We start from the raw sequence: 26,432 nt of genomic DNA on the forward strand, positions 1-26,432 counted from the left end.
ATCTATGATTATTCTGACTCTTGGAACTAAAGCTAGAATCCTAATAGATGATTTACTAATTAGGCAATCCTGCTGTGGATACTACAGAATGCTCAGAGGTCAGAAAATCATTTTTACATATAGCTGAGCATGGATATCATTCAATAAATAATCATAAATACTCCTGGAGATAAGTGATTAGGAAAGGTCTGTAGGAGTAAGAATTGACAAAGTGGAAACATTAATCTTGAATTTTCCAACATATGGTTTTAGTGGTAGAACTTTTTGCAACTTGAATGTACTATTCATTTTAAGCTGTATTTGTCCTGAATATATTTAATTTAAAAGCCTATCAATTTTATTACTAAAATAATACTGAATACTTATTAAACAAACAATGAAAAGTAGAAAAATGTTTTAAAAATTAAAAACACAATTTCCTATCCTTGAGATCATTTCTTCATGAATTTTGATATATTTTCTTTCTTCAAGTAAATGTTTCATTAGCAAATTCTTAAATAGATTTGTTTCCCTTGTATTGGGAATGGAACTTAGGGGCACTCAACCACATCCCCAGCCCTTTTTTGTATTTTATTTGGAGACAGAGTCTCACTGAGTTGCTTAGCACCTTGCTAAGTTGCTGAGGCTGGCTGATTTTGCTCTCATTTTGAAGGTGAAAATTAGCATATATTGTAATTCTCTCAGCTTTAGATTCAAACTACAAATCTGTGAAATTTTGTAAATCACTGAATTCATGAGAGTGTATTAACTCACTTGGAGATGGTTTATTTTATACTATAAATATCTGTCAGGGAGTAAAGTTGCACTTAATAAGATAGAATAAACTGAATGTTTTTCTTTTTAAATAAAGATAAGGGTTTATTATCTCAGGATACCATGTGCAACTGGCCTAACATTAAAAGACTTATATTTTTGAAGAGCAAATTGTTTATTGTTTACTTCATCATAAAACAGAGTGAACCACAATGAGCTACACTCATAAGGAATAGAGAAGCAGAGATGATCCAAACAGACTAAGATTTCAAAACAGGACTTTGAAAAAATGCTTTTAATGGATTAGGATTTTATTGATATTGTGTAGGGGTTTTGTTTTTGTTTTGGCTTGTTTGAGTCTGTCAATATCCATGATACTACTGATAGTAGTTTCCCTTGCTAGTATTGTTGTACATTTCTTGACATTTAGCAATGTGCAATAAAAGGGCATAGAAAGATTTTTTTGAACAAGGCTGAAATTAATGTTTGCTTATGACCTCAATCCAGTGTACATTGAATTGTAGATTAATCAGCTTCCATTGTATCAATGCCCTCCTTCTGTGCTTCAATATCTCTGAAGCTAATTTACTGACTCAAGAAGTGGAGGTCAGAGTGAGAGCAATAGCATGCCTTCCTTCCAGTCAGTAGGCACTGGACTGTGTTTGCTCATAATTCTGTCTCTAAATCCCGTGTTTTCCTCTTTCCTCGTTTTCATTCTTTGGGGCCAAGAATTCTTCTTTTCTCCCTGTTTCCATGTGCCCAATAGAAGCTTTTCAATTGTGAACAGGAACCTTGGCTATAACAGAGAAATGATGTGCACAAGCAATGAGCAAGAAAACAGAAGACGAACCTTGACAGGTTTAAACCTTTGCTTTGGGAACAAGCTTTAACTACTAGAGGGCAAACCATTATCCTTTTTTCCTGGCTTAATAGCTGCTATATTTTCCTTTTATCTCTGATTCAAAATGTATTCTTGATCATCAGTCTGTAAATCTGCGAAGGCGGACCTGGTGTTGATGGTGGATGGGTCTTGGAGCATTGGAGACGACAATTTCAATAAGATCATCAACTTTTTGTATAGCACTGTTGCAGCCCTGGACAAGATTGGTGCAGATGGAACTCAGGTAGAGTTGATATACTAACCACTAATTCATTGTATGCATTCAAATATTATTTCTGAAGCTCTCACTATGACTATTTGTCAGGGGATATGGGTAAGGAACTATAACAAGAAGATGCTAATCCTTAACAGCTATTGAATTCAGCAAATAAGATAGGGAAGAGAGGCCTTGTCAGGACATGTTTCTTTTTGTTTTCTAGGACAGAACAATACACACAATATTTTCCCTGCCCTTAAGGACATTAAAATGTTGAAGGGAGCAGTTATGGCTGCATATTACTCTAGATCAAAACATGATACTCATTTTTTGATTCAACAACATTTATAGTTTGCAATTCTGAAAAGTAAACAACAACAATAAAACTAATTAAAAGGTGTCCCAAAGTTCCACAGAAAGAAAAGCAAAATTATTAGGAAGGTTTATATTATAGTGATTAGGGTTACACATTTTGAAATAGAACATGTCTGACTTTACCTATAAGCTTTGCCAATGACTTTGCACTAATTCTTTGTGATCTTGTGCAAATTGACTTCATGTGCCTCTAATTTCTCATCTATATAGATTAGTAACAGTTATTTTGTAGGTTTGTTTCATAAGGAAATCCTTGTAAAGAATCCAACTCTATTCTCCAACATCTGTCCAGTTACCAGGTTTAAGATACCATTTTTCACTATGGAAAGAGGTGGCAAAAATCTTCCAGAATTCAGAGAGATTTTTTTTAAAAATTAGTTCCTGAAAAGTACTCAGAGAGAAGATTCTGTTTAGTTTGTCTTCAAATTTGAAATGTACCTAGAATGAAATTTTAATCCAACAAAGATGTGGAATGGGTCAAGAAAGAGGTTAAAGTATAGGTGATAGTTGGGTGTGGGTGGCTCCTACCTATAATCCCAGGGACTTGGGAGACTGAGGCAGGAGGATTACAAATTCAATCCCAGCCTCAGAATGACAATTTAGCAAGACCCTGTCTTAAAGAAAAAATTTTCTTAAAAAGTAGGTCTTTGGTAAAGCACCCCTAGGTACAGTCCCCAGTACCAAGAAAAAGAAAATTATAGATAATACCATGCTACTGTATGTGTTCTCTGACCAAGTGGAAGTCTACACATGTGTAAAATGAATGCACCTTCTCTCTCTAGGTGGCCATGGTTCAATTCACTGATGACCCAAGAACAGAATTTAAACTAAATGCTTATAAAACCAAAGAGACTCTTCTAGATGCAGTTAAACATATTTCATACAAAGGAGGAAATACAAAGACAGGTAAGACCAAAATATGTCCAGCTAAGGCTCAAAGTAATTAGTTATTGGTAACTACTGAAATGACTTTTTTTTTTTTTGAGGTATAAAAATTTTTTTAAAACTTCCGTGATTTAAGAACTTTGTTCCTCCCCTTTTCCCTCTAACAAAACAAAAACAGGAAAGAGTGAAATTGAACAGTTGCCTTCCTTTGTTTCAGGAAAAGCAATTAAGTATGTTCGAGATACCCTATTTACTGTTGAGTCAGGTACAAGAAGAGGCATCCCGAAAGTTATTGTGGTTATAACGGATGGAAGGTCACAAGATGATGTAAACAAAATCTCCAGGGAGATGCAAGCAGATGGTAAGTTTTACCTGTACAACAAAAGTGGCCATGCCGATAATTATGTTAGCATTATTATTTACTAAATACAAATCTATAGGCTACGTCAGTTTTACTTAAATGTTTCCAACTCTTTATCAACTGGACAATGTGATTTTAAAAATATCTTCTGCTTTACAAATTTCAATTATACTATTTTACTAGAGAAAATTTGTCATTGTCTCTAATACATTTATTATGTGCAGGATGCCCTGGATAAGGAGCTCCAATAAATAAGTGCAATATTGTGAAAGGTCCATTGTAAAAGGCCAGGGAGGGAACTCATGACAGAAATTTCTCAGTCTCTTAATCTGTAAAATGGAGATTCGCACAGGACTATTGTGAAGATTCACTGGCATAAAATATGGCTGGCAGTTAGAAGTTAAATATTTATTTGCCAACCTTTGCATGATGACTGGTCTAGAACGGGTAGACTTATCATAGTTTCAACTTCTGAAGAAAACACTGAGATAAATTCAGTTTTTCTGTTTCAAATGTACCTCATCCCATAAATGTTAAGATAACCATTAAAAATATACAGCCATAAATATGTTGCTGAAATGGGAACTGTTTTGTTTTAAGTGCTAATTGGAGCATTGACCTTATTGAATTTCTTTAAAATGGAAAATTTCTTTAGGGGATGATGGAATGATTATCACATAATGAAATATGTGCATGCAGAATTCTGATGAACTGTAAAGAATAAATCATGTACCCCCCACTAGCCTTCCTAAATAAACATATTTTAAACATTTGGATGTTTGAACTCTTGTATTGCATCTTGTCTTTTGGGTAATTTCAAATAATAAAAAATCTGTTTTCCTTCTGCCACAGGCTATAACATTTTTGCAATTGGTGTGGCTGATGCAGATTACTCGGAGTTGGTTAGCATTGGCAGTAAGCCTAGTTCACGCCATGTCTTCTTTGTGGATGACTTTGACGCCTTTAAGAAAATTGAAGATGAATTAATTACTTTTGTCTGTGAGACTGCATCAGCAAGTTAGTTCTTTGGGCTTTGTATACTTACTAATGTTGTTTAAGGTTTGAAATAAATATTTAATACTGGTTAAGTAATGAGTGCCATCTTGAACTGAAGGAAATGTTAACTTCCAGAACTGTGTGTTATGGATTTTAAATTTTATGGTTTTGAACATATGGAAAAGCCTCCCTTCCCTTCTGTTTAGAGTTTTAGGTTGATAAAGATCTTCCTCAGGCAGATGAAAATCTATGTTTAAAAGGCACTATAGGAAATAGTTTTCAAAAATGTATCAATAAACTGCCAATGAGGGCAACACATTAGAAGTGAGATATCTTCCTACGCAAGCTTATAAGCACAGCCGTTGATTTTAATGGACCTCCAAGAAAGGAAAGAAACTGTGACTCTTGGGTTTTAAAAGGGGGACTTTACAGCACTTTAGTCTTTACAAAACCAGAGAAAACCATAGCCACATCTGATTTGGAGTCCTTTCACTTGCACTTCCAGTTTCCTGTTCTCAAAGTAGGGAAAGATTATGTTTGGAAAATATCTAAGTTCGGTTTTATATTGCTTGTTTTGTTTTCCAGCCTGCCCAATGGTGCACAAGGATGGTGTTGATCTTGCAGGTATGCATTATCAAAAATTTTTTAAATGTAAATATATTAAATAACTCTCATTTGGGGTTTAGGTTTCCTGTTTTGGATTTCTTTTTTTAAGTCCTTAATAAACAAAACTTGAAATTTATAATTGTAAACCACTCATTTATAATTGTAAACCACTCATTTTCTTTCTCCCTCTCCTCTCTCTGGTTATCCCCCCGCCTCTCCACCTCCTAGGATTTAAGATGATGGAAATGTTTGGTTTGGTTGAAAAGGACTTCTCATCTGTGGAAGGGGTTTCTATGGAGCCTGGTACCTTCAATGTGTATCCATGTTACCAACTTCACAGAGATGCCCTGGTATCCCAGCCAACCAAGTATGTTTCCATTGCAGGAGGATAAAGCCAATCACATGCTTATTATAACTCAGAATGAAAATTATGTCAATTAGAAATGCTATGATAATTCATGGTAGGATTTTTCATAAGGTTTTGAACAGATGATGTTTACTTTTCTTTGTGTAAAAACATCTGACTCATGTATAATACTTGCTGAAATTTAGCATTTATCCATCTGAGAAAATACATAAAATAGTTGATATTTACATAGCACAATATATGTAGCATATTTCTAAGTGTATACATATGCTAATTCACTCAAACCTCCAAACAACTATGAAGCAGATGCAAACACATTTTACAAATGATGAAATGGAAACACAAAGAAGCTAATGATGTGAGTGAAATCACATAGTGTAAGATTGATTCTGGGCTCTGCACCCAGCGGTCAGGCTCGAGAGCCCAAGCCCTGAACCATTGCATGATGGTGTCATGATTCAGATGGTGTCTATCCTTGAGAAGTTACAGCAGCAACTCTAGAGCACTAAGAGTAATGTTAGGTTTATTTGAAAGCCACACTATCAAGCCTCTTTGCAGAAGACTGGTTACATGTAGGGATATAGGGCCATTTGCAACAATTCAGCAGATTCCAGAGGTCCTCAAGGTTTTATTTTAGGGATTCCTTGGATTAAGAGTTCATCCACTTCTCAAGATGTCATATATTATTTAAATTCCAAATCAAGATCTGTTTTTCTCAAAATGCCATTAGAATTTCATGTGAAACATTTTTTGATTGTTCAAATTTTGATATACTACATGCATGGGCATCAAACAGTGGGAGAGATCACATTAGAATGTTAATTTTTTTCTTTCCAATTTATTTAAAATGTTTGCTTTTAAATTTTCTCCTAAGATATCCTTTGTTAAATCCTACTTTAGTACTATTCAAATTATTTTATTGTATTCTATTATGAGGAATACTATTTGAAATAAGTAGACTTCTACTAATTTAACATATTGATCATTATAGGAAAAAAGTTCCATTTTCTAAAAGATGTTAGAAATGACTTTAACCTACAGACTACATATATTTTTAGATAAATCTAAAATCCAGTGCTCTTTTTTGGCAGGTTTTTTTCCCTCCACATTGTCTAGTCATGAATATTAAAATGAGTAGGCCTTGGAAGCCTTGTGATGAATGAGAATTGCTAAAGAAAAATCCCTCTGCTGGTTCACTGAAATTACTCATCACTCAGCAAAGGCCTCCACATCCAATCATCAGTTCCCAGCACTTATCTTACTTGACTTGTCAGCACATGTATTAATCAGCTTTATGTTGCTGGGACCAAAATACCCCACAAGAACAATGTAGAGGAGAGAAAGTTTATTTTGGCTCACAGTTTCAGAGGTTCGGTCCATAGATGGCCAACTCCATACCTCTGGGCCTGAGATGAGGCAGAATATTATGGAGAAAGGGTGCAGCAGAGAAAAGCTACTCATGAGAGCCAGAAAGCAGAGGGCGGGGTGGGGTAGGTACCAAGGACAAAATGTAAATCCCAAAGTTATGCCTCCACTGACCTATTCCCTCCAGTCACACCTGACCTGCTTACAATTATCACCTAGTTAATCCATCGGTGGATTAATCCACCAATTCCGTCACATCTCTCATAATCTAATCATTTCACCTCTGAGCATTCTTTTGAAAACTTTATCTGTTTTACATTCCTGATCTCCCTCTAGTACCGGCTTCATTTACTATTTTTTTCTTCTGTAATTAAATATAACTGTATCTAACTAGTTTCTTAGGGAAAAGGGCCTGACTCCTCTCTGTCATGTCCCACATCTAGTCTGCTAGGAAATCCTCGTGTTTGACCTTCTCACAACCTCAATCTGGGTCACCACCATCTCCTCTTTGTCATTGCAGCAGCCCCCTGATTGGTCCTCCTGCTTCTACCCTTGCCCTCTTGGTTTCTATTCTTCAAGTGGCAGTTAGAATGATGCTTTTAAAATGTCAAGTCAGATCATGTCACTCTAAATCGTCTGATTTCCTATTTCCCTTACAGAAAATATCAGAGCTCTTGAAAGGCTTACAAGGCCCAACATTATCTGGGCTTTCATTTCCTGACTTTTTCAGTTTTCTCTGGTAACACTGGCCTCGTTCTTGTTCCAAAACACACCAGGTGCATCCCACCTTGGTGTCTTTCCATTGGCCATTCTCTCTCCCTGAAATACCCTTCCTTCAGTTACCTACCAGGCTAATTGTCTTGTTTCACTTTTGTGTTTGCTCAAATATAGTCTTTTCAATGAAAGTTTTGCTTGACTTTAAGCTTTTCAGTGAACCAACCTTAATTCCTTTAGGGTTTATATCATTATATAATCCTTGTCCAATAGCCCCAGTCTATATTAAGGTGTTCAGTGTTTTTGTTTGGCTTCTAATGGAACTTATTACCTTCTAACATAGTGTGTCATCCACCCTATTAGAATTTGAGCACTACAAGTATAGGATTCTTTGTCAGTTTTATTCACTGATGAGATCATATCTGACATCTAGTAGGCAGGCAAATATTTATTGAAAAAATAAATGGATTAACTAATACATAAATAAATGAAGGAATGAAGCATTTCTTTCTTTCTCTGTAAACTTAGTTTTCATTTTCAAACTTGTGCTAAATCTCCACATATTCATAACTGTACTCATTCAGTTAATAACCATTATAGAGTTCCTATTGCATGCAGGGCTTTTTTTTTCTTTTTTTGCTTAGGGGAAGATTAAAAGTAAATAAGTATGTGCTTAGTTGTTAGAGAGAAATGATTATATAAAGGGTTGGTTCTCCAGGAAGCAGATTCCAAGGAGGATATTGGTATGTAAGGTGATGAATGACAGAATGCTCTTGTGGAAAGGATCAGCAGAACACAGGACAGGGAAGCAGGAGGAGTCAAACTGTGAAGCAGAAATCTCAATACACTTCTTTTTTTTATTGGTTGCTCAAAACATTACAATGATCTTGACATATCATATTTCATACATTTGATTCAAGTGGGGTATGAATTCTTATTTTTACCACATGTACAGATTGCAGGATCACAGTGGTTATACATCCACGTTTATACATACTACCATACAAGAGTCTGTTGTATTCTGCTGCCTTTCTCAATACTCTTCTTAGCTGACCACCCAGAGGAGTTCTGGACATGGGATGATCCTTCAGAGCTATCTCCCACTGGGATGTGAGGTTCCGGTCATTATGTGGAAACTGGTCCATGAAAAGAGATGCCTGTGTGTTAGTCAGCTTTTCATTGCTGTGATCAAAATACCTGACCAGAGCCACCTAGAGGAGGAAAGATTTATTTTGGCTCACAGTTTTAGAGGTCTTAGTCCATAGTCAGCTGATTCCATCAGAAGCAATAATGATAGACATGGTGGACATTGATGGATGTGGTGGGGGAGAGCTTCTCAGCTCAGGGCAGTGTGCATTATGAGGTGTATTTACTTGATAATCAGAGGGATGACCTTTTGAGGAAAGATACAGTAAAACATGATTCTCTTTACACCTTTAGGTATTTGCATCCAGAAGGATTGCCTTCTGATTACACAATCAGTTTTCTGTTCCGGATTCTTCCTGACACTCCAGAGGAACCATTTGCTCTTTGGGAGATTTTAAATAAAAACTCTGATCCACTGGTTGGAATTATTTTAGACAGTAAGTATATTTATGTATATAACTTTTGAGTGTGCATGTGTGAATAATATATGTGGCATACCATCTTGCCTGCTTCATGTATATTGCAGAATAACTCAACTTGTGAAATGTATACTCAACAGTGAGTTAGGTAACAGTTGATTCATTCATCTACTCATTCTTTCAGCAAATAGTTCTTGAGTTCCTACTTAATTCTGAGATACAATACTGAGCAAGGTGAAGACAGACAGTTTTAATTTAATTTTTTTCAGAAAAATTTTACTAAGATAGTAAAGACTATCTCAGGAGGAGCAAAGCTGATGGAGGGGCATTGAGAGAGGTGAGAACAGACATTCATTTTTAGACACGGATATGATAAATATGAAATGCCTATTAGGTATCCCAGAGTGGATGTCAGATGGGCAATATATTTGGGGAATTCTGGGACAGAGATATATAAACCATGATACTAGGCGTATATAGAGTCACATCAAGAAAGTTACTCTAGAAAGAGAAGAGAATAGATCTAGGAACTGGGAAACTCCACTGTTTTTAGGTTAGAGAGTTGAAGAGCAACTGGTGTAGGAAGCTTTTTAGTACCATGCTATGGAATGTTTCCTATATGATGATCATTTAATAGATGGTCGAGTTTTTGGTTAACATCACTCACTTTTCTAAGTCTTAAGAATAGAATGAAGCTAGGGACCAAAAAGTGGAGGCTATTGCTTAATGTTAATTAAAACATTGGATAAGGTGATAATTTTAGGCTTATTTCCAAATCATATTTCTTAGTGGACTTTTCAGTAAATGGAAAGGACTCAACAACTAAATAAGATATGGTAAAACCATTTTGCATGGACACTGAAATTAAGGGAAAGCTAAAGATTATGAGGGTGTAAGTCACTAACTCTGTATATATTTTGTAACTTAAAAACAAAGAAGTCCCTTAACATTATTAAGGCTAGCTTGTCTCTTTGAAAGCAGAATAAAGAGTTAAATTGTAATGTGGGAATGTATTAATGAGTAATGCTTTACTTTATTTATTTAAAAATATTCCTTAAAGATCAGGAAGGTTTTTATGTGTTTATTTATAACAAATTACATATCTGAGTGGCTTAAGCTGCATGTCTCAGGAAAAGTTGGTTGCTGCAGTGGATTAATAAGACAAAGGGTCTAACTTCTCCTTCTTAAGATTTGGTAAACTTTATTCTTCTTGTTGTCCACTTCCACTTCAAACTTTGGACTCCTCTGAAGGGAGTCATTAGGATGAGAGTGTGGGCAAGGAAGTACAAAGGAAGAGTGTACATAGGTTTCTCCCCTACCCACCCCACCCTTCATCACATGGTTAGTCAATTTGGATAGCTGAAAGCCTGTGGCAACCTAAGAGCTGTCAATCATTTCCTGACCTGTTACTTTACCTTAAATACAGTCTCAAAATATTGGATGCATTATTTTAAATATTGAGTTGAATTTCAGCAAAAGTTCTTCACTAATTTTAATTCTTTCTAAATTATTTCTGTTTTTCTTCATTTGAATAGATGGTGGGAAAACTCTAACTTATTTCAACTATGACCAGAGTGGGGATTTTCAAACCGTTACTTTTGAAGGACCTGAAATTAGGAAAATTTTCTATGGAAGTTTTCACAAGGTTAGTAAGGTTTTGTATGTGTATATTCTTTATTCTATTTGGTGTTGGGAAAAGCAATGGAGTGAAGTTAGCCAATCCCAAAAGGCCAAATGCCAAATGTTTTCTCTAATATAAGGAGGCTGACTCATATTGGGGCAGGGAGGGGAAGCATGGGAGGAATAGACAAACTCTAGATAGGGCAAAAGGGTGGGATGGGAAAGGAGGGGGCATGAGATTAGAAATGATGGTGGAATGTGATGGACATTATTATCCAAAGTACATGTATGAAGTCATGAATTGGAGTGAGTATACTTTGTATACAACCAGAGATATGAAAAATTGTGCTTTATATGTGTAATAAGAATTGCAATGCATTCCAGTCATATATAAATAAAAATTAATTTTAAAAATGTATGAATTAAAAAAATCTTCAGCTTGCTTGCAATCATTTAGTACTTGATAGAAAATGATAATATAGTAAACTCACATTCTTTATATTTATTTATGTATAATTATATATGTAATTGAGTATTTTACTTAACATTGAATATATTTAATTAAAATATATAATTTAAAAAATCCATAGAACTTTTTTTCTATTTTATTTATTTATTTTCTCTCTCTTTTTTTAGACAAACATGACAGTAAAGTGTATTTTGACATACACACATGGAGTATAATTTATTCTAATTAGGATCCCATTTTTTGTGGTTGTACATGATGTGGAGTTTCACTGGTCATGTATTCATATATGAGCCTAGGAAAGTTATGTGTGATTCATTCCACCGTCTTTCCTATTTCCATCCTCCCTCCTTCCCTTCATCCCCTTTGTCTAATCCAGTGAACTTCTAATCTTCCCTTCCCTACTCTCCCTTGTTATGGATTAGCATCTACTTATCAGAGAGAACATTCAGCATTTGGTTTTTTTTGGGACTGGCTTATTTTGCTTAGCATCAAAGTCTACAGTTTCATCCATTTACCAGCGAATGCTGTAGTTTCTTTCTTCACTGAGGCTGAGTAATATATACCACATTTTCTTTATCCATTCATCTGTTGTAGGGCACCTGGGTTGGTTCCATAGCTTGGCTAGTATGAGTCAAGCTGCTATAAACATTGATGTTTGTATCTCAAGTTTCAGCTGAAGTAAGAGTTGCCACCTTCAGTGCTTGTTGACCAATGCCCAGAGATTCTGATTAGGTGCTTTTGAGATGTGGCCCTGAAACGTGCATTTTCAGCAAGAACTCCAGGAGACATTGGTAGAAGTGGTTCAGCTTGTGCCTTTAAGGAAACATGTGGGGGAGGGTAGCATATTACTAAGCAGACTGTTGCTGCACAGTATGTGATGTAGAAAGGATTGCTGGTCTACCTGGCCACCAAAACATGGGAAGACACAATCATCTTAGAGAATGAAGCTACAGATAATTGATTATGCTGCATTGTTACATATGTACAGAGAGAATCAATCACTGCCATTGTAAAAGTCACCCTGGAGAGAATTTTTGTCAAACTTAACTTTGTCAAACTTTACTTGTTCTTATTTTAGTAACTTGGCACTTGTGATAGAACTCTGTTCCTAGAATGTGCTCAAATTTATCTAATTTACCAACACTGCTGCTCTCTGGGGGTTTCAATGTCATAATCGTATACTAAATAATTACATAAAAGTCACTGCATAAGCCAACTTATTTTTTCATGTTTGATAGGACTGGACTACCTGAGAAGCACATTAGACACAGGCAGGGATTTATTAGTTCATGGTTCAAAATGGTCCCATTAGCAGCTCCTTGGATTTAATATCTTTTACTCATCAAGGTCTTCATGATTCTTTGTTATGTGGAGTCTGCTGGAGTCTGTTGCAAAGCAGTCAAGAAAAACTGTAGGGGAGATGAAAGCATTTGAATTTCATGAGTGTTAAAAGAAACATTGTCATCTTACCCTGCGGTTTTGGCATGAACTTGCATTTCTCATTCCAAAGAATACTTTATGAATCTTAGGTGAACGTCAAGCTTTATTTACCTTACCAGAGCTCAAAGGCCTAGAAGTAAGGTTCATTAAAAATGGGTTCTAAATTTATAAACCTTCAAGTTTTAAAAAATTATATGAAGAAACATTTTCCTTCACTTTGTTAATAAAGCCAAACAGCCAAATAAGAAAAGCAAAAGAGAAGAAGGAGGAGGAGGAGGAAAAGAGAGGAAGAGGAGAAGGAGGAGGGAAAAAAGAGTGAAAAGGAGAGCCTTATCATGTAATACACTGCTTAATAATAGATATTTGGTTGATATTTCCTCTGGCATATTCATCTTACATCCTAAAACATCTTGACTTTTACCCAGCTACATGTTGTTGTCAGCAAGACTTTGGCCAAAGTGGTTGTCGACTGCAAGCAAGTGGGCGAGAAGGCAATAAATGCATCTGCTAATATCACATCGGATGGAGTAGAAGTCCTAGGGAGAATGGTTAGATCAAGAGGACCAAGTGGAAATTCTGCACCAGTAAGTAGATGAACAAGAAAAATTGTGTTACTGTTGTAGGGAAAACCACCTTTGATGTACATTTAGCTAATTTACAGTAGGAAAGTTTGGTAAAGGAATGGATGGATAGGCAGATGGATGGGTGGGTGGATGAATGGGTGGATAGATGAATGGATAAAGAGATAATGGACTCTTAAAGTGAACCAAAACATGTACCTTCAAAGCTCCCGGCAGTCTACGGTCATGTGTGTCTAGAACAAGTTAAATAAAACAAAAACAAACAAAAAAGCTCCTCATGGTAGGATTCTGCTATATTATAAGAAAAATACTCCAGGAACTTGGCTAGTTTATTTTCTTCATGCAGTTTAAAATTCAGACAGTACAATATACATTATCTGATTTGTGGCACAACTGGTTTTTTAAATTGGAAATCAAAATTGTAAATGAACTTCATTTACATAAGCAATATAAATCCATACAAAAATTTTGAATATTACACCTAGGAAATTGGTATAGTTTGGTTTAGATTTGAACATTTTAAAATTAAGTTTTTGCTATCACTAATGTGAAGTTTTCCCTTTAATTAGCAATAGTTAATTTGCATAACAGTAGCATCTTAGAATAATATTTTTTTATCATACAAAATGGAGCTTAAATTTGGGAGACTGCCAATTAGCAAAGAAATCACATTCCATTCACTTATTACCTGCAAAAAAGAACAGCATATACAGGTTTTTGTTTTAACACCATGCATTCACAGCTAATTGGCATCATTTTGTAATGTGAATCATTCTTTAATTGGTAAGGTATGTTTTGTTATACACAATTCCTTCTATTCTAATCTACATTTCTCTTCCATGTAACAGAATAATTAAGATAATTGTGAATCATTACTATTGTCTTCCACTTTCATAGATCTGTAGAATTAGCCAGCTATATGGAAATTTAGAAAGATCTGGTAGTTCTCAAAGTCTTTTTAAGCTGATGATAACCTGTACAAATGAATTTTTACGCTATGTCCGGTAAATAAATAATATTGGGAGGGGACATGAGGTGGCATGTACCTCCCCTTTCCAATCCGCCCTTTAAGGAATGCAGTTGTAATTACAGTCTGTTCACTTTCTATATCAGGAAACAATCCTTGAGGGAAGAGTGACTTATTTGGGGGCAATGTACTACTTTGTGGCATTTTTCTTTGTGCAACCTCTACTTCCAATGTGGGTACTGAAACTTGACGTACAATCTTCGTTCAAATTGTCTCCCCTCTTTTTCACTGAACTATCATGATACTTTTCATTGATTCTTTTAGGACCTTGAGAGTAGATGTGCACTGATTAACTTAACACTAAGTTTTGAAGTATCTTTAGAAGCTCTTTTGTTTTTACCTTGCCTTGGAGAACTATGGCTTAGATGTTTAGAAAGAGAATATGAAACCTATGGAAGGTTGTCTTGTTTTCAGTTATGTTAGGGATGTTTTATTTTTACTGTGTGGTATTTTATACTGAATAAGATACACATAATCTTCTGCTTAAAGGAAGATGCTCACAGGAATTTATAAGAATTCTCTTGTATAGATAAATGAATGTATAGATGGATCATCAGAAGGATGAATGGATGGTAATTTAAGAGTAAGAAACAATTTAAAGTGTATCAGATTCTAGGTTCAAATCACTGAATACTATTATGATTTTCTTAATTATTTTATTAAAATAATTGAAGTTCCTGATACTTAGTAGGCATTCAAAGGCAAGAAGCTCTTTATTACTGAACTAAGTTATTAATGCCTTCTTCATCCTCTGTCCTACCTGTTATAGACCACTAGTGCTTGTTTAAAACTCCATTATTGATAGTTATATACATTTTATGTTCTTTCATAATCCTCATTTAACCCTTCTAGCCAGAGTATTATATTCTCCAAAATAGAAACCATGACTTGGTCTTCTTTTAAAGCCACCCTGTTCTGCCCCACATTAAAGCATCTAGTAAATTTCTATAACAGACTAAGTTTTCAAGAAACACTTGACAGAAATTAAATAGAAAGTTGTCTGTATAGTATCCTGTCTTTTCTTAGTTTTGTTACACCTATATTATATCTCATGTGTGACACTGACAGCAATCCAGTAACATATGACATATTCTCACTTAATAATAATTTGTAGTTTACAATCATGGCTCTATAATAACAATGACAGTAATTGCATTTCAAATTGCACTATATGTAATATTTATATTCCAAATATATGACCAGTGAAAATCAAAGAATCAGTTTCTGAAAGCAAAATGCCTGTAGGTTTCAGGTTTACTAATGATAAATCTTTACTTTGGGCCATGAAAGAAATGCAGTTAAACAGAGCACCCTCTGTGATGACTTCCAGCTAGTGTAGACAAAAGGGAATTTATAGAAGTTGATAATTAAAGAGTTCATTGTAAAGCTGGTAGGAAAAAGTCATAGCTTTTGTTAGAATGGAGAAGTCCACAAAGATTACTAAACAGATTTTCAGTCTGCCCACTTATAAAAGAATTTGATTATGTTGAAATGGATGGTATTAGGTTAGATCTCAAGAATGTGATTGGAAACTCAGACTTGCTTTTTAGGGTATGAGTTAATTGTTTCAATACGAGGTAAGAGAAGCTCTTTCTTTAGTTTCAATTTAGAAATTTATACATCTTGAAATACATCTGTATTTCAGTAACAGGCAAAAGGGAATTTATAATGCACAAATTTTAGATTATTTCAGGAGAGAATAGTATAGTGAGAGAATAGTAGCTCACAGATCAACAATTCCTGCCAAATTCAAAAAGATTCAATAAGTACCGGATGGTGGGAGAATCTAAAGATTCCATCTTTAAGGAGAATAACTTGTTTTAAAACCATAGTTGAGTGGAAGATGGATGAATGGATTTGGGGATACAATAACTACTGTATAAGTTACACATATTCTTAATAAAAATAACTTGTATTCAGCATGCAAGATTTTATAGGTGGCGCTAATCTCTCCTGGGACTAAACTAACAGGCAGGCTGAATTTAACTGTCAAAACAGATATGGAAAGACACTTGACAACTGTGCTTCTTCTTTCCAATCTTTTTCCCTCAAAAAAGCTTTCTCTCCCTTTTCTGATACCTAATGAGATGCTTCTAGAATTTTTTTTACATGGATCATGTTTCTTAGAGTCTTCTACCTTTTCAAAACTAACACTTAGGTGGTTATTCAACTGGAATTTATTTAGTTCTCTCCTATTCATAGAAGAGAAATATAATTTATGTCATGGAGTCATCTATAATTTTATCCACTGAGTTAAAGCTTTTATGTGAAAATCAACAGTCGACTAGCCAATAAGTCTATAAAAAGCAAATGTTATATTAAAAAAAGATAGTGTGAACATTTTCACATTAATTATCTCTTTACAACTTTAAAATGGTAATGGCAGCTAATACTTACATATGCCTACTATGGGTTACATATGCATATTTTCTGAGTTTATCAGTTTAATTTTCTAACAATCCTAGGAAGAAATACTTACATTACTCTCACTCTAAAGATGCAAAAATTGAGACTTGAAAAATTTAGGGAGGGGTCTCCATCACCTGCCTTCCATTCCATTCCTTCTCCCACTGGAATCAGACTTGGATTCTATAGAATTTAAGACTGAGAAGGGAGTCTGGTCTCCACCTGTGATCAAGTGCCTGTATGTCTGTTGACAGTTTCGAAAACTCACCATTTGAATTACAACCTTAAAAATAAGTGTGATTCAAACTTTTACCCATAGTGTGTGTCTATAAACATTTTAATTCCTACCAACAAGTATGACGGTTGTTAACTTTCATTACCTAATTTAATTTAGAACCTTCACAGTTTTTCTAAAATCTAATCAATTGAGAACAAGTTAAAACACTCAGTTCAATAGCTGACAAATGCTGTGTGCTCAGTACTATTTGGAATAGATTCAAAGTTAAGACACAAAATTAAAAATAGAAGGTGGCTTAGTTCCTGGACCTTTCTATAGTATTTTTGTGCCATGGAAACCTCTCTATTTTTATAAATTCAGGTACAGCTTGACTTCAAATCATAAACTTAGTTATATTATGCTAGAAAAAGATCAGAAGATAAAATCTGGTGTTGAGTGGAAAGTGGAGCCAGAAGTACATTTTAATTCCCATTCACAGATCAAAATGACTCAACTGCTGAGAAATATTTTAATCTTATTTTCATGTTAACATTTGACCCCAAATGACTTGCCTTTTGTGCAACACCCAGACAAAAATGTCCAGTGATGAAAAATGAATATTTGTAATTGGTTAAGTATTCCCTTGAAAGAGATTTTAAATAGGGAAAGTCAGAGGTTTTTGTGTGTCTCTCTTTTTTTTTCTTTCTTCTTCTGGCATAGCTATGTCTTTTTTAGCATTCAATTAGTAACAAAAGAAAAAAGCCATAGAATTTAAAAAGATGTTGCATCATGCAGGATTTGCCTAAAGCATGATTTATTTTTGAACTACATGGTCATGCCTTTTAAGGCCCTCAAATGTGGAGATATTTTGACATGTCATTTCTGTATACTGTGTCCTGTATAATTTGTACACATGTGTATTTTTTTGTTTTGTTTTTGGAATAGAAGCCAGGTGGTTTTGCTTTTTGTTTTTAATGAATCCCCAGAAATATGTCTTGAAAAAGAACTTCCTAAATCCTGCTTGAGGAATCTAAACTATTACACATGCAAAACAATTATGAATAAATTTGTTGTCCTCAAAGAAAAAGCTGCTGATTTCATCTAACTTGCAAAAGAAAAGACAGCCCACATAATAGCATTCCTCAAATGATAGCAATGGATTCATTGGACACTTAGTAGGCACTCAACCCCTCGAATAAATAAACTGAATTCATAGGAACCTCAGTAGCTCTATAGGGTGGAAGCCTTGCCAAATGTTTGTATGTAGACATTATGCTCTCACAAATGACTAGATGGTGAATATTTATTTGAAAAACTTCAAGAAAGCCTGTTGCACATTGAGGCTAATGAAAGACCTTTGCTTTAAGTCAGTCTTTCCATTTACGAAAATGTTTTTACACTGGGGGCTCTGTTCAGAAGTGGAAAATTTCTTAATGGATGAATGATTTGCTGACTTAGCTGACACTATCAAATGCTTTCATAATGGGACCCATTAATAAATGTCCCCAGATGAAATGGCATTGTAAACTTAGGCTGGGATATCTGCATTTTAAACATTAGAGCAAAGAACCTTTTTTTTTTTTTTCAAAATAAAACCACACATTGGTTGTACTGTTAAAATCCCAACCCAAACTGAGCTTTCAACATGTGGTTTAATTATTTAAGCTTTTTCATCCCAGGTCCTATGCTACTGAAGGGACATTAATATTAACATACCTCATAGTGGTGATTTGAGGATTAAACCATATAAACGCAATGTTTACAGAGTAGGCTTTCAACAAACATAGGTTGTTATGGTTATTATTTGCTAAGATTTTTCTTAATCAGAATATTTAACAGACAATATTATTGTGGAAACACACAACTATTATATTTCTGCCTTCAATACTGTCACATTCATTTTGATTCTACTTTTTTGGCCTCTGTATTTTACATATACATACATAAAATACAGTGTTTAGAACTTAAAATAATTTTATTATTTATGAAAATTATGTTTCAGGTACTGCTCTGGATAATTCTCCATGCTATCTCACTTGTTCTTTACAATAAACATTAAGAATAGCTACTACAGATGGAGTATTCTCCACTGGAAATACTCAGAACCAAAAGTGTTTCAGATTTTGAATTTGTTCAGATTTTGGAATGTTGTATCACCTTGTTTCACCTCACCAAAATATCCAATTATGAATGTTTGAACATACATAATGGGCTATTTTGGTGAGGTGATACAAGTATAGATATGAAATTCATTTATGTTTCATGTTTATTTTATACACATAGCCCCACAAATAATTTTATCCAGTATCTCTAGTGCACTGGCATTTTGACGGAGATCCTCTCTGTGAAGTCAGGTGTTGAATTTCCCACTTGTGACATCACACTGGCACTCAAAAAGTTGGAGATTTTAGATTTTTGAATTAGCAGTGGCTCAACCTGTATTACTACACTACTTTTTCAGATGAAAAGACTGAGAGTCCAAGACAAAATAATTTTTTCAAAACAGCTGTCAGTGGAGGAATCAGTGACTATACCCAGCAGTTAGTTCCACAGGATCCTAATCCCTGTGCTTGAAATATTTAATGCTGTTCTTTTTTTTTTTTTTATAAAATTCAATTGTAGCATACTTTGTAAAATGTTTTAATTTTAAAAAACTTGATAGATTTTTATTGGTCATGGTTTTATTTTATGTTTGCACTATCCTGGCTCAGGTATTGTACCCTTGGGAGGGTAGGAGGTCAGGCCATCTGGGGTGGAGGGGGAAGACAGTGAGCCCTGCAGGTATTTCAGCAGAAAGCACATTAGATGTACACAGAACCAAGAAAGTAAGGTGTTTCAACTCATCCATCTGCTTCCAAACAAAGGCTTATTTTGTTGATTGGTTAGAATGAAACTTTGCAATAAGTCACACAGTTATTCTTGTGCTTAATGACAGAAAGCTTGATTTCATTTTCTTTATTGTTGGAATTGGCTTTCTTGTGACACTGCAGGTACCTTTAGTAACTGCTCCATGGTGTTGTCTATGGGGCATTCTAGTTTTCATCTAGAGGGCTCTTGGCAGGGAGGAGTAGCACTTCATAGACGATAATAAGGGCCCCCGAAGTTTCCAGCCCTTGCTGAAAACACCACCTGCTGAAGGAAGGTTGCAGGTTTAGAATGAAGAGTTTCATGTCTGTCCCGGCACTGTGATTGATGACACTTTAAATATTTGAGAATAATATAGAAAGGAATTAATTAGAAATGGTTGGGTTATTAAGTTAGTGTTAGCACTTAATGATATTATAGAGATGTTTCTGTACGTTTCAACTATAAATTGAGTAACTGCCAATATACATGAATAAAACAAAATTGTCTAAATATTTCCAGCATGATCAATGGCTCAAATAAAATACACTTAACTCACATTCTCACAATACCATATATGAATCTGTCATGGCACATAACCATGTTGCTGTACAGTATTTATGTGCTTGTCTCTAACTGCCTGTGAATTCTTCTGGGGCAGATGCATCCCACCCCCCAATTTTTGTACCCTAAAAGGCTGTGTAATATCTGGCTTATATTATGCACTGAAGAAAATTTGCTGAGTATATGCACAAAAGAATAAATAATTAATTAAAAATGTTTTCCTAGACGCTTATTATATGCCTCGTATTATGATACATGATACAAAAATGAGTGTTTGCCTGCCCCTTAAGTCTGAGGAGGAGGCAACATGAATAATTGGACTGTATGGTGGCAAGTGGCAAGAGACAAGTGTGACTACAGGGCATTGAGAGTGGCTGTGGTGGTCCTTACAAGGAAGAATTTCACAAAGGGGCTCAGCTTACTCTCTAGGTAGAAGTGGAAAGAGGAGGTTGTGATAAGCAAGCAGGTTTAGATGGTGGAATAATTTGAGATGAAATCTTATATATCACTGTATTTAAGGAACAAAGTTAGTTTGATATTATTGGATTTATTTTAATATACTTTGGTTATAAGTGTCTTGGTGTTATGTAATATATCAATCATTACAATGAAGAGCACAATTAATTTATATCTCTTTTATTTCCCTTTTAAATTATAGTTCCAGTTACAGATGTTTGACATCATTTGCTCCACATCATGGGCCAGTAGGGACAAATGCTGTGAACTTCCAGGCCTGGTAAGAATTCTTCATCTCTATTGAAATTTTTAAAAATGATATTCAATTTTTTTCTGAAAATGAGATGCTATTTCACAATTCTTATAAATAATTCATTGTGATGATAATCAAAATTAGGAAGAGGTTAAGGAGGAGACAAATAAAAACAAGAAATCAACAAGATGACAACAACATGGTGTGACCTGCACAATCTGGGGATGCCATTGACACATGGTCCAGATGGTACCACATTTACTAGTTCACAGAGCCCTTCCTATCTCAATTTTTTCATAGCATCCCAAGTCAAGGGAAATATTTGACAGTGCATTTATGAAATAATGAGGTCCAAACATCTTACTAAGAATTTCTTAACAACTCAATATCCATAAAAATACATATGAATTGAAAATTGATAGTTGTATTTTATTCTTAAATAACTATAATTGTTTACTCATGGGATGAGTGTATCTACTGAGGATTCCAGTAGCTTTCTATCTTGGAAACAGGTAAAACATTTCCCTCCCTGCTTCTTTCACATTATTTTCTCCCATGGTACTTGCTTTTCATCATAGCAACTACTAAAATATCCAGTAAATATGGAATACAAAAAAGTGTTTGAAATATACTCTTGAAACCATGAACTACCTTGAGCTAGTCAATCACATGAAGTCAAATGGGTACCAAATATTGCTGTGTTTCCCTTGAATTTTTTAAAACACTCACTGTGTCCCTATGAGCTTAATACAGTACCCAGAGCATCCTGACATACCTTTGTAGAACTGTAGTCATAATCTATATAACCCCTGTAATGTTATTAGTAAACTAAACCATTTTTCATTATTCATATAAAGGGACATATTTGCATATATAAAACAAAAAATATATTTGTATCTTAGTATCTTCAGGATAAATGAGCTAGAATGAATGACCCTATGTGGTTGGACATAGGGTCATAGATGTGTCCTAATAATTAAACATGCAGAATGAACATGGGTAGGCCTTCATGAAATCTAAGATTCTATTTTATAAGATTATACACCAGATCACATGTATTTCAGGGAATAAATTCATGGCAACCTGTGTTTAAAAGGATTATATAATTCCTTCATCAAAATAAATTTTTAATAAACTCTAGTGAGGAATTAAATTAGACACCTTGATGTTATGCTTAAGTGCAGATTGGAAATCGGAAGAAGAAGCATTCAGAATCTAATGGAGTTTCAAGCAAAAATTAGATCGCCACTTCTCCCAGGAAGGACTAGCCCTTACTGTTCCCCCCCCCCTCCCCCGACTTCTATCGCTGAAGATGTATAAATTGCATAGTAGGAAGACACGGGTGGAAGTGTGGTCAGTAGTAATGGCAGAACCATCACAGAATGGACCCCAGTGGCCTGCTGGTTGCCTTATTTTGGTGATATTTCAGGAGAGTTAATCTTGTACTTTAGTCTGACTGACCAGTTATCAGGCTGGAGGTGCTTAGCAGGAGGTAAAACTGAAATCTTTGACTATAGTCAACCATTTAGAAAAAAAGTGTATTCAGCATACACAGGCCATTTGTTCAACATTTTTGTGTTTCTGTCGTGAATATTTTAGAGACTCAGATTATTTTCGGTCGGTAATTTAACTATCACCTGCGATGTACTCTCTTCTAACCTTACTGCCCCAAAGTCTTAAATAATGAAGCTCATTTTCTCTATATCTAAAGGGACTGATGGACCTTGCGAAGTTCTATAGTTTCTTATCCTGGTGCTAAGTTCATTTTGATGACTGCTCCAAAAAGGATATTGACCAGTTGTTCAATAGCTGTTCCCAGGGGCTCTATCTTTCTCTACACTTTCTTGCCCTGTGACACAACAGCATAGATTAGTGAGCCTGACATCACTAATTTATCTTGTTGTGTCACAGGGCAAGAAAATTCTCCAAGAGAGAAGAAAAATGGCTGCCTCTCCCAAAGATTGAGGTCAATGTCATGTTTTTCTTATCTTTAGCCACAGAATGTAAGCAGTTGATGAAATTGTCACAGGGAATCGATGGTGTGTTTAAACACTGTTTTAATATTATTTTATTTCTTTGTTTGGTTTAGTACAGATGTGGCTGTTTTGATTGAGTTTTCCAACAAGTTTTCTTTTATCCTTTCAAGTGGAAAAATAGTGTAGCTTAACGGAAGTTTTCAGGACCTTTAGTTCATAAAGTACTGTTACTCCAAATGAATTAAATAGTACCAGGAATAGTTTGTACCCACTTCTAACTCACTATCTTCCCTTGGATTCTCAATCCAGCTTTAGAAACTCCTTTGCTGTGGTGATTGTCGATGATTCATTAGGCCCTCATGCTGTTTTCTTTACAGAAAAGGTGTGATTACCGCCTTTTTGGCCAAATGTTCACTTAAAATTTTTTTTTAAAATGTCTTAAAGTGTTTTCTTTGGGTTAGCAAAGCCATTTGTTTAGACTGTCTTGTTAACAACTGTGCTATCTATTTTCTTCTCAGAGGGATGATGAGTCCTGCCCAGACCTCCCACATTCCTGCTCCTGTTCTGAAACCAACGAAGTGGCTCTGGGACCGGCTGGGCCACCAGTAAGTCATTCTAGTTTGGCCTCATTCTAGTTTTGCTGACTGTTGTACTAAATGACTTTTTTCCAACTTAATCACTTGAGTAAGCTGAGGTACAGAGGTGTTTAGTAACTCAGCTAAAGAACACAGCTAGGAGAAGCTGGACTTCAAATCCAAGTCTCTGTGACTGTTCAGCATCTTTCCTTTAAGCTATTGTGGCTTATCATTAGTATGAGTGTTTCAGTTCTTGGTCCTCTCCTCGTAACCTGTAGAATTTGCATACTCTCCCTTTGCCCATTCGGTCTCAAAATTTATATGTGAAGGGATGATTTTTCATTCACCAGCAAATATACCCATCTGAGACAAAGTTCCTACTGTAATAAACTTCCTACAGAAAGAAAGGAAAGAAGGAGAGAGAAAACATTTTTGTAAAATAGAAAATGTAAATAATTGCACTCTCTAGGTCTTTGAATGTACTATGATAAACTTTTTGGATAAACTTTTTGTATTATGTGTAATACTCATGATATTTCTTATCTGCTAAACTGGGATTATTGGTGTTTCTTAAGATAAGATTGGTCTAGCTGCTCTGTGGTCAGGAAATGGCAAAGTATTAAGGCAGAAAGACATAGATAATATGGAAAAGATGCATGAGAAAATGAAGAAACCCAGACCTTGCAGGAGAATGTGCTCATGCGTGGCCTGCCCTTGCATGTTGAGTGCCAGAGGTGGCCTGGCACAGTCAGCTCATGTGCAGCAGGTAGCCCACACTGGCAGCTGGCTTGCAGCATGCAGATTCCCTCTAAGGTGGCTACACCAACATAATTTTCCTGAATTGAGCAAAAAGGAAGAGATCCTGCTGAATGCATCTGAAATATATCTCAAAATTCCTCCTATATCTCTGGCACAAAGAACATTTTTTTTTTAACTCTGGATGTAGAAACCAAGCACTGTTTTGTTTTAAAGACTCTCAAAGAAGTAGAGTAATGGTAGAAGCATTAAACTTAAACAATAAGTCCTTGAACCACCTGTATTCCTGTTTTCTCAAGTATAAAATAATACCCACCTCTTTAACTGGTTTTATGAGAAATACACTAGACAATGTGTACGTATGTACTCTGCGCATTATAAAATGTTAATCAAATGTAAAGTATTGTGTTTAATCTGGAAATGGAAACAAATATTTATTTTCAACTCTGTGCCAAATTTTCCTTCAGACTTCAGGACAATACAAAGCAATATTATGTTACGATTTATTAGATATAATATTTATTAGGATCTATAGACTCTCCAACATGACAGTGTGGGAATCAATAAGTATTAGGCACACTAAAATATGAAAAGTGCTGGATGCTTTTCTTTAGAATATTAGAAGTTTACTAATTTGTGGCCAAAATTTGTTTATCACACCTATGTATATGCCAGAGAATACTTCCCCCCCCCAAGAGAAAATCCTCATGTATTTTTACTGTATGAAGGCAGGGTATACGGTTTGGTCAATTTTTCTGTGAACCTAAGAAATGAAGTATATTTTAAAATAACTCCATAGACACTTTTGTACCTACCTCCAAGATTGATCATTTTGCCTTTGTTTAGCTCACTCTGTGGTTTCAGGTTGCAATAAGTTACCTATGCATCTAAGACCTTAGCCCATTCCTTCTCTTCCCACCTCCCTTTTCTTTCCTTCCCTGAGAGTTGACAGTTTCATTACTATATGTTTTTGTGCTCCTACTATATAAGTATGCATTCCTAAAATATATCACACGTTATAGTAACATGTTTGAGATTTATGTAAATGTTATCAGGGTGTGCTTTTTGCACCTGCCTCTTTTCACCTAAAATATGTATTTGCAATTTATCTTGGTCAATATTTACCATTTAGTTCATTGGTTGAAACTGCTGTAAGGCATTCCACTCTATAAACTCCATTTTATTGACTCATTACAGTGGAATATTTTCTTACAGCAAACATGGTTACAGTGGGCATGTTTGTAGATCTTGCACACATATGAGTATTCTGGAAAGAGCATTTAGACTCGGGCTTGCTGGAGAATAAGAAGGATGCATCTTCAACCTTGTGAAGAAGCCCCTAATGGCTCTTCCAGGGCTGTCCCAACCTCCCTCTCAGAGGCTCCTTGGTAGAGATCTGGATTCCCTGCATCCTCACTAGCTCTGGCTGGTGTTGTCAGAGAAGAATTTTTCTTATTTCCTATGTTACTATTATTTTAAATGTGACTGTCCCTCAGTGCTAATGAGATTGAGAAATTTTCCATTAGTCTACAAACCATTTAAATTTCTTCTTTTACAGATATCTACTTAAAACGCTTTTGGTTTTCTGATGTTCTATATTGTTATTTCCCAATGAAAGATAATTTTTAAGTATTCTAAATACAAATTTTCTATTAAAGATAGGGTTTACCAATATCTTTTCCAGATCTGTGATTTGCTTGTTGCTGATTATGGAAATTTGTATTCTGTACACATTTTAATTCTAATGTGGGGAAATTTAATATTGCTGTGAGTTATTGTGTTTATATTTTTCTTTATCCCTTCTTTTACCTGTAATTTCTCTAGAAGTATTTTTTTTAAATTTCCAGTCATGTGGGATTTTTGATATCCAGTTTATATTGACATTTTTTGCATTTGATTAGGAAAGTCAGTCTCTATAATTAATACCAATGCTTTGATATGTGTTGATATTTGCCATGTGTCAAATTTTTTAGAACTTTCGTCAAGTTTTGCAGATGTTTCATGTGTGCTTTAAAAGGGTATGTGTTTTCTAATTGTGGAGTGTGGAATTCTATAGAAAAATCTAGTAGATCCAATTGTTGGGTTATTCAAGTCTTTAACTATATGAATTCTTTATGTTGCTGGGAGAGATGTTTTAGCAATTCCAACTCCAATTGTTGTTTTG

At 35.0% G+C, this 26,432-nt stretch overlaps 1 protein-coding gene across 5 annotated transcripts in view; it reads left to right on the forward strand.

The window, feature by feature from the left end:
* The window catches only part of Col14a1 (collagen type XIV alpha 1 chain), a 201,008-nt gene that overhangs the window by 117,177 nt on the left and 57,399 nt on the right, over window positions 1-26,432 (forward strand). For all 5 annotated transcript variants that reach the window (XM_048802064.1, XM_015486420.2, XM_015486421.2 and 2 more), the window contains exons 26-36: window positions 1,738-1,877; window positions 3,008-3,131; window positions 3,328-3,471; window positions 4,324-4,488; window positions 5,053-5,091; window positions 5,302-5,440; window positions 8,960-9,102; window positions 10,620-10,729; window positions 13,039-13,197; window positions 20,911-20,988; window positions 23,456-23,542. In XM_048802064.1, the coding sequence (XP_048658021.1) occupies window positions 1,738-1,877; window positions 3,008-3,131; window positions 3,328-3,471; window positions 4,324-4,488; window positions 5,053-5,091; window positions 5,302-5,440; window positions 8,960-9,102; window positions 10,620-10,729; window positions 13,039-13,197; window positions 20,911-20,988; window positions 23,456-23,542 (1,328 nt within the window). The remainder of the gene's footprint in view (window positions 1-1,737; window positions 1,878-3,007; window positions 3,132-3,327; window positions 3,472-4,323; window positions 4,489-5,052; window positions 5,092-5,301; window positions 5,441-8,959; window positions 9,103-10,619; window positions 10,730-13,038; window positions 13,198-20,910; window positions 20,989-23,455; window positions 23,543-26,432) is intronic.

Source organism: Marmota marmota, unplaced genomic scaffold (genome assembly GCF_001458135.2).
Source record: "Marmota marmota marmota unplaced genomic scaffold, marMar, whole genome shotgun sequence".
Taxonomy (NCBI): domain Eukaryota; kingdom Metazoa; phylum Chordata; class Mammalia; order Rodentia; family Sciuridae; genus Marmota; species Marmota marmota.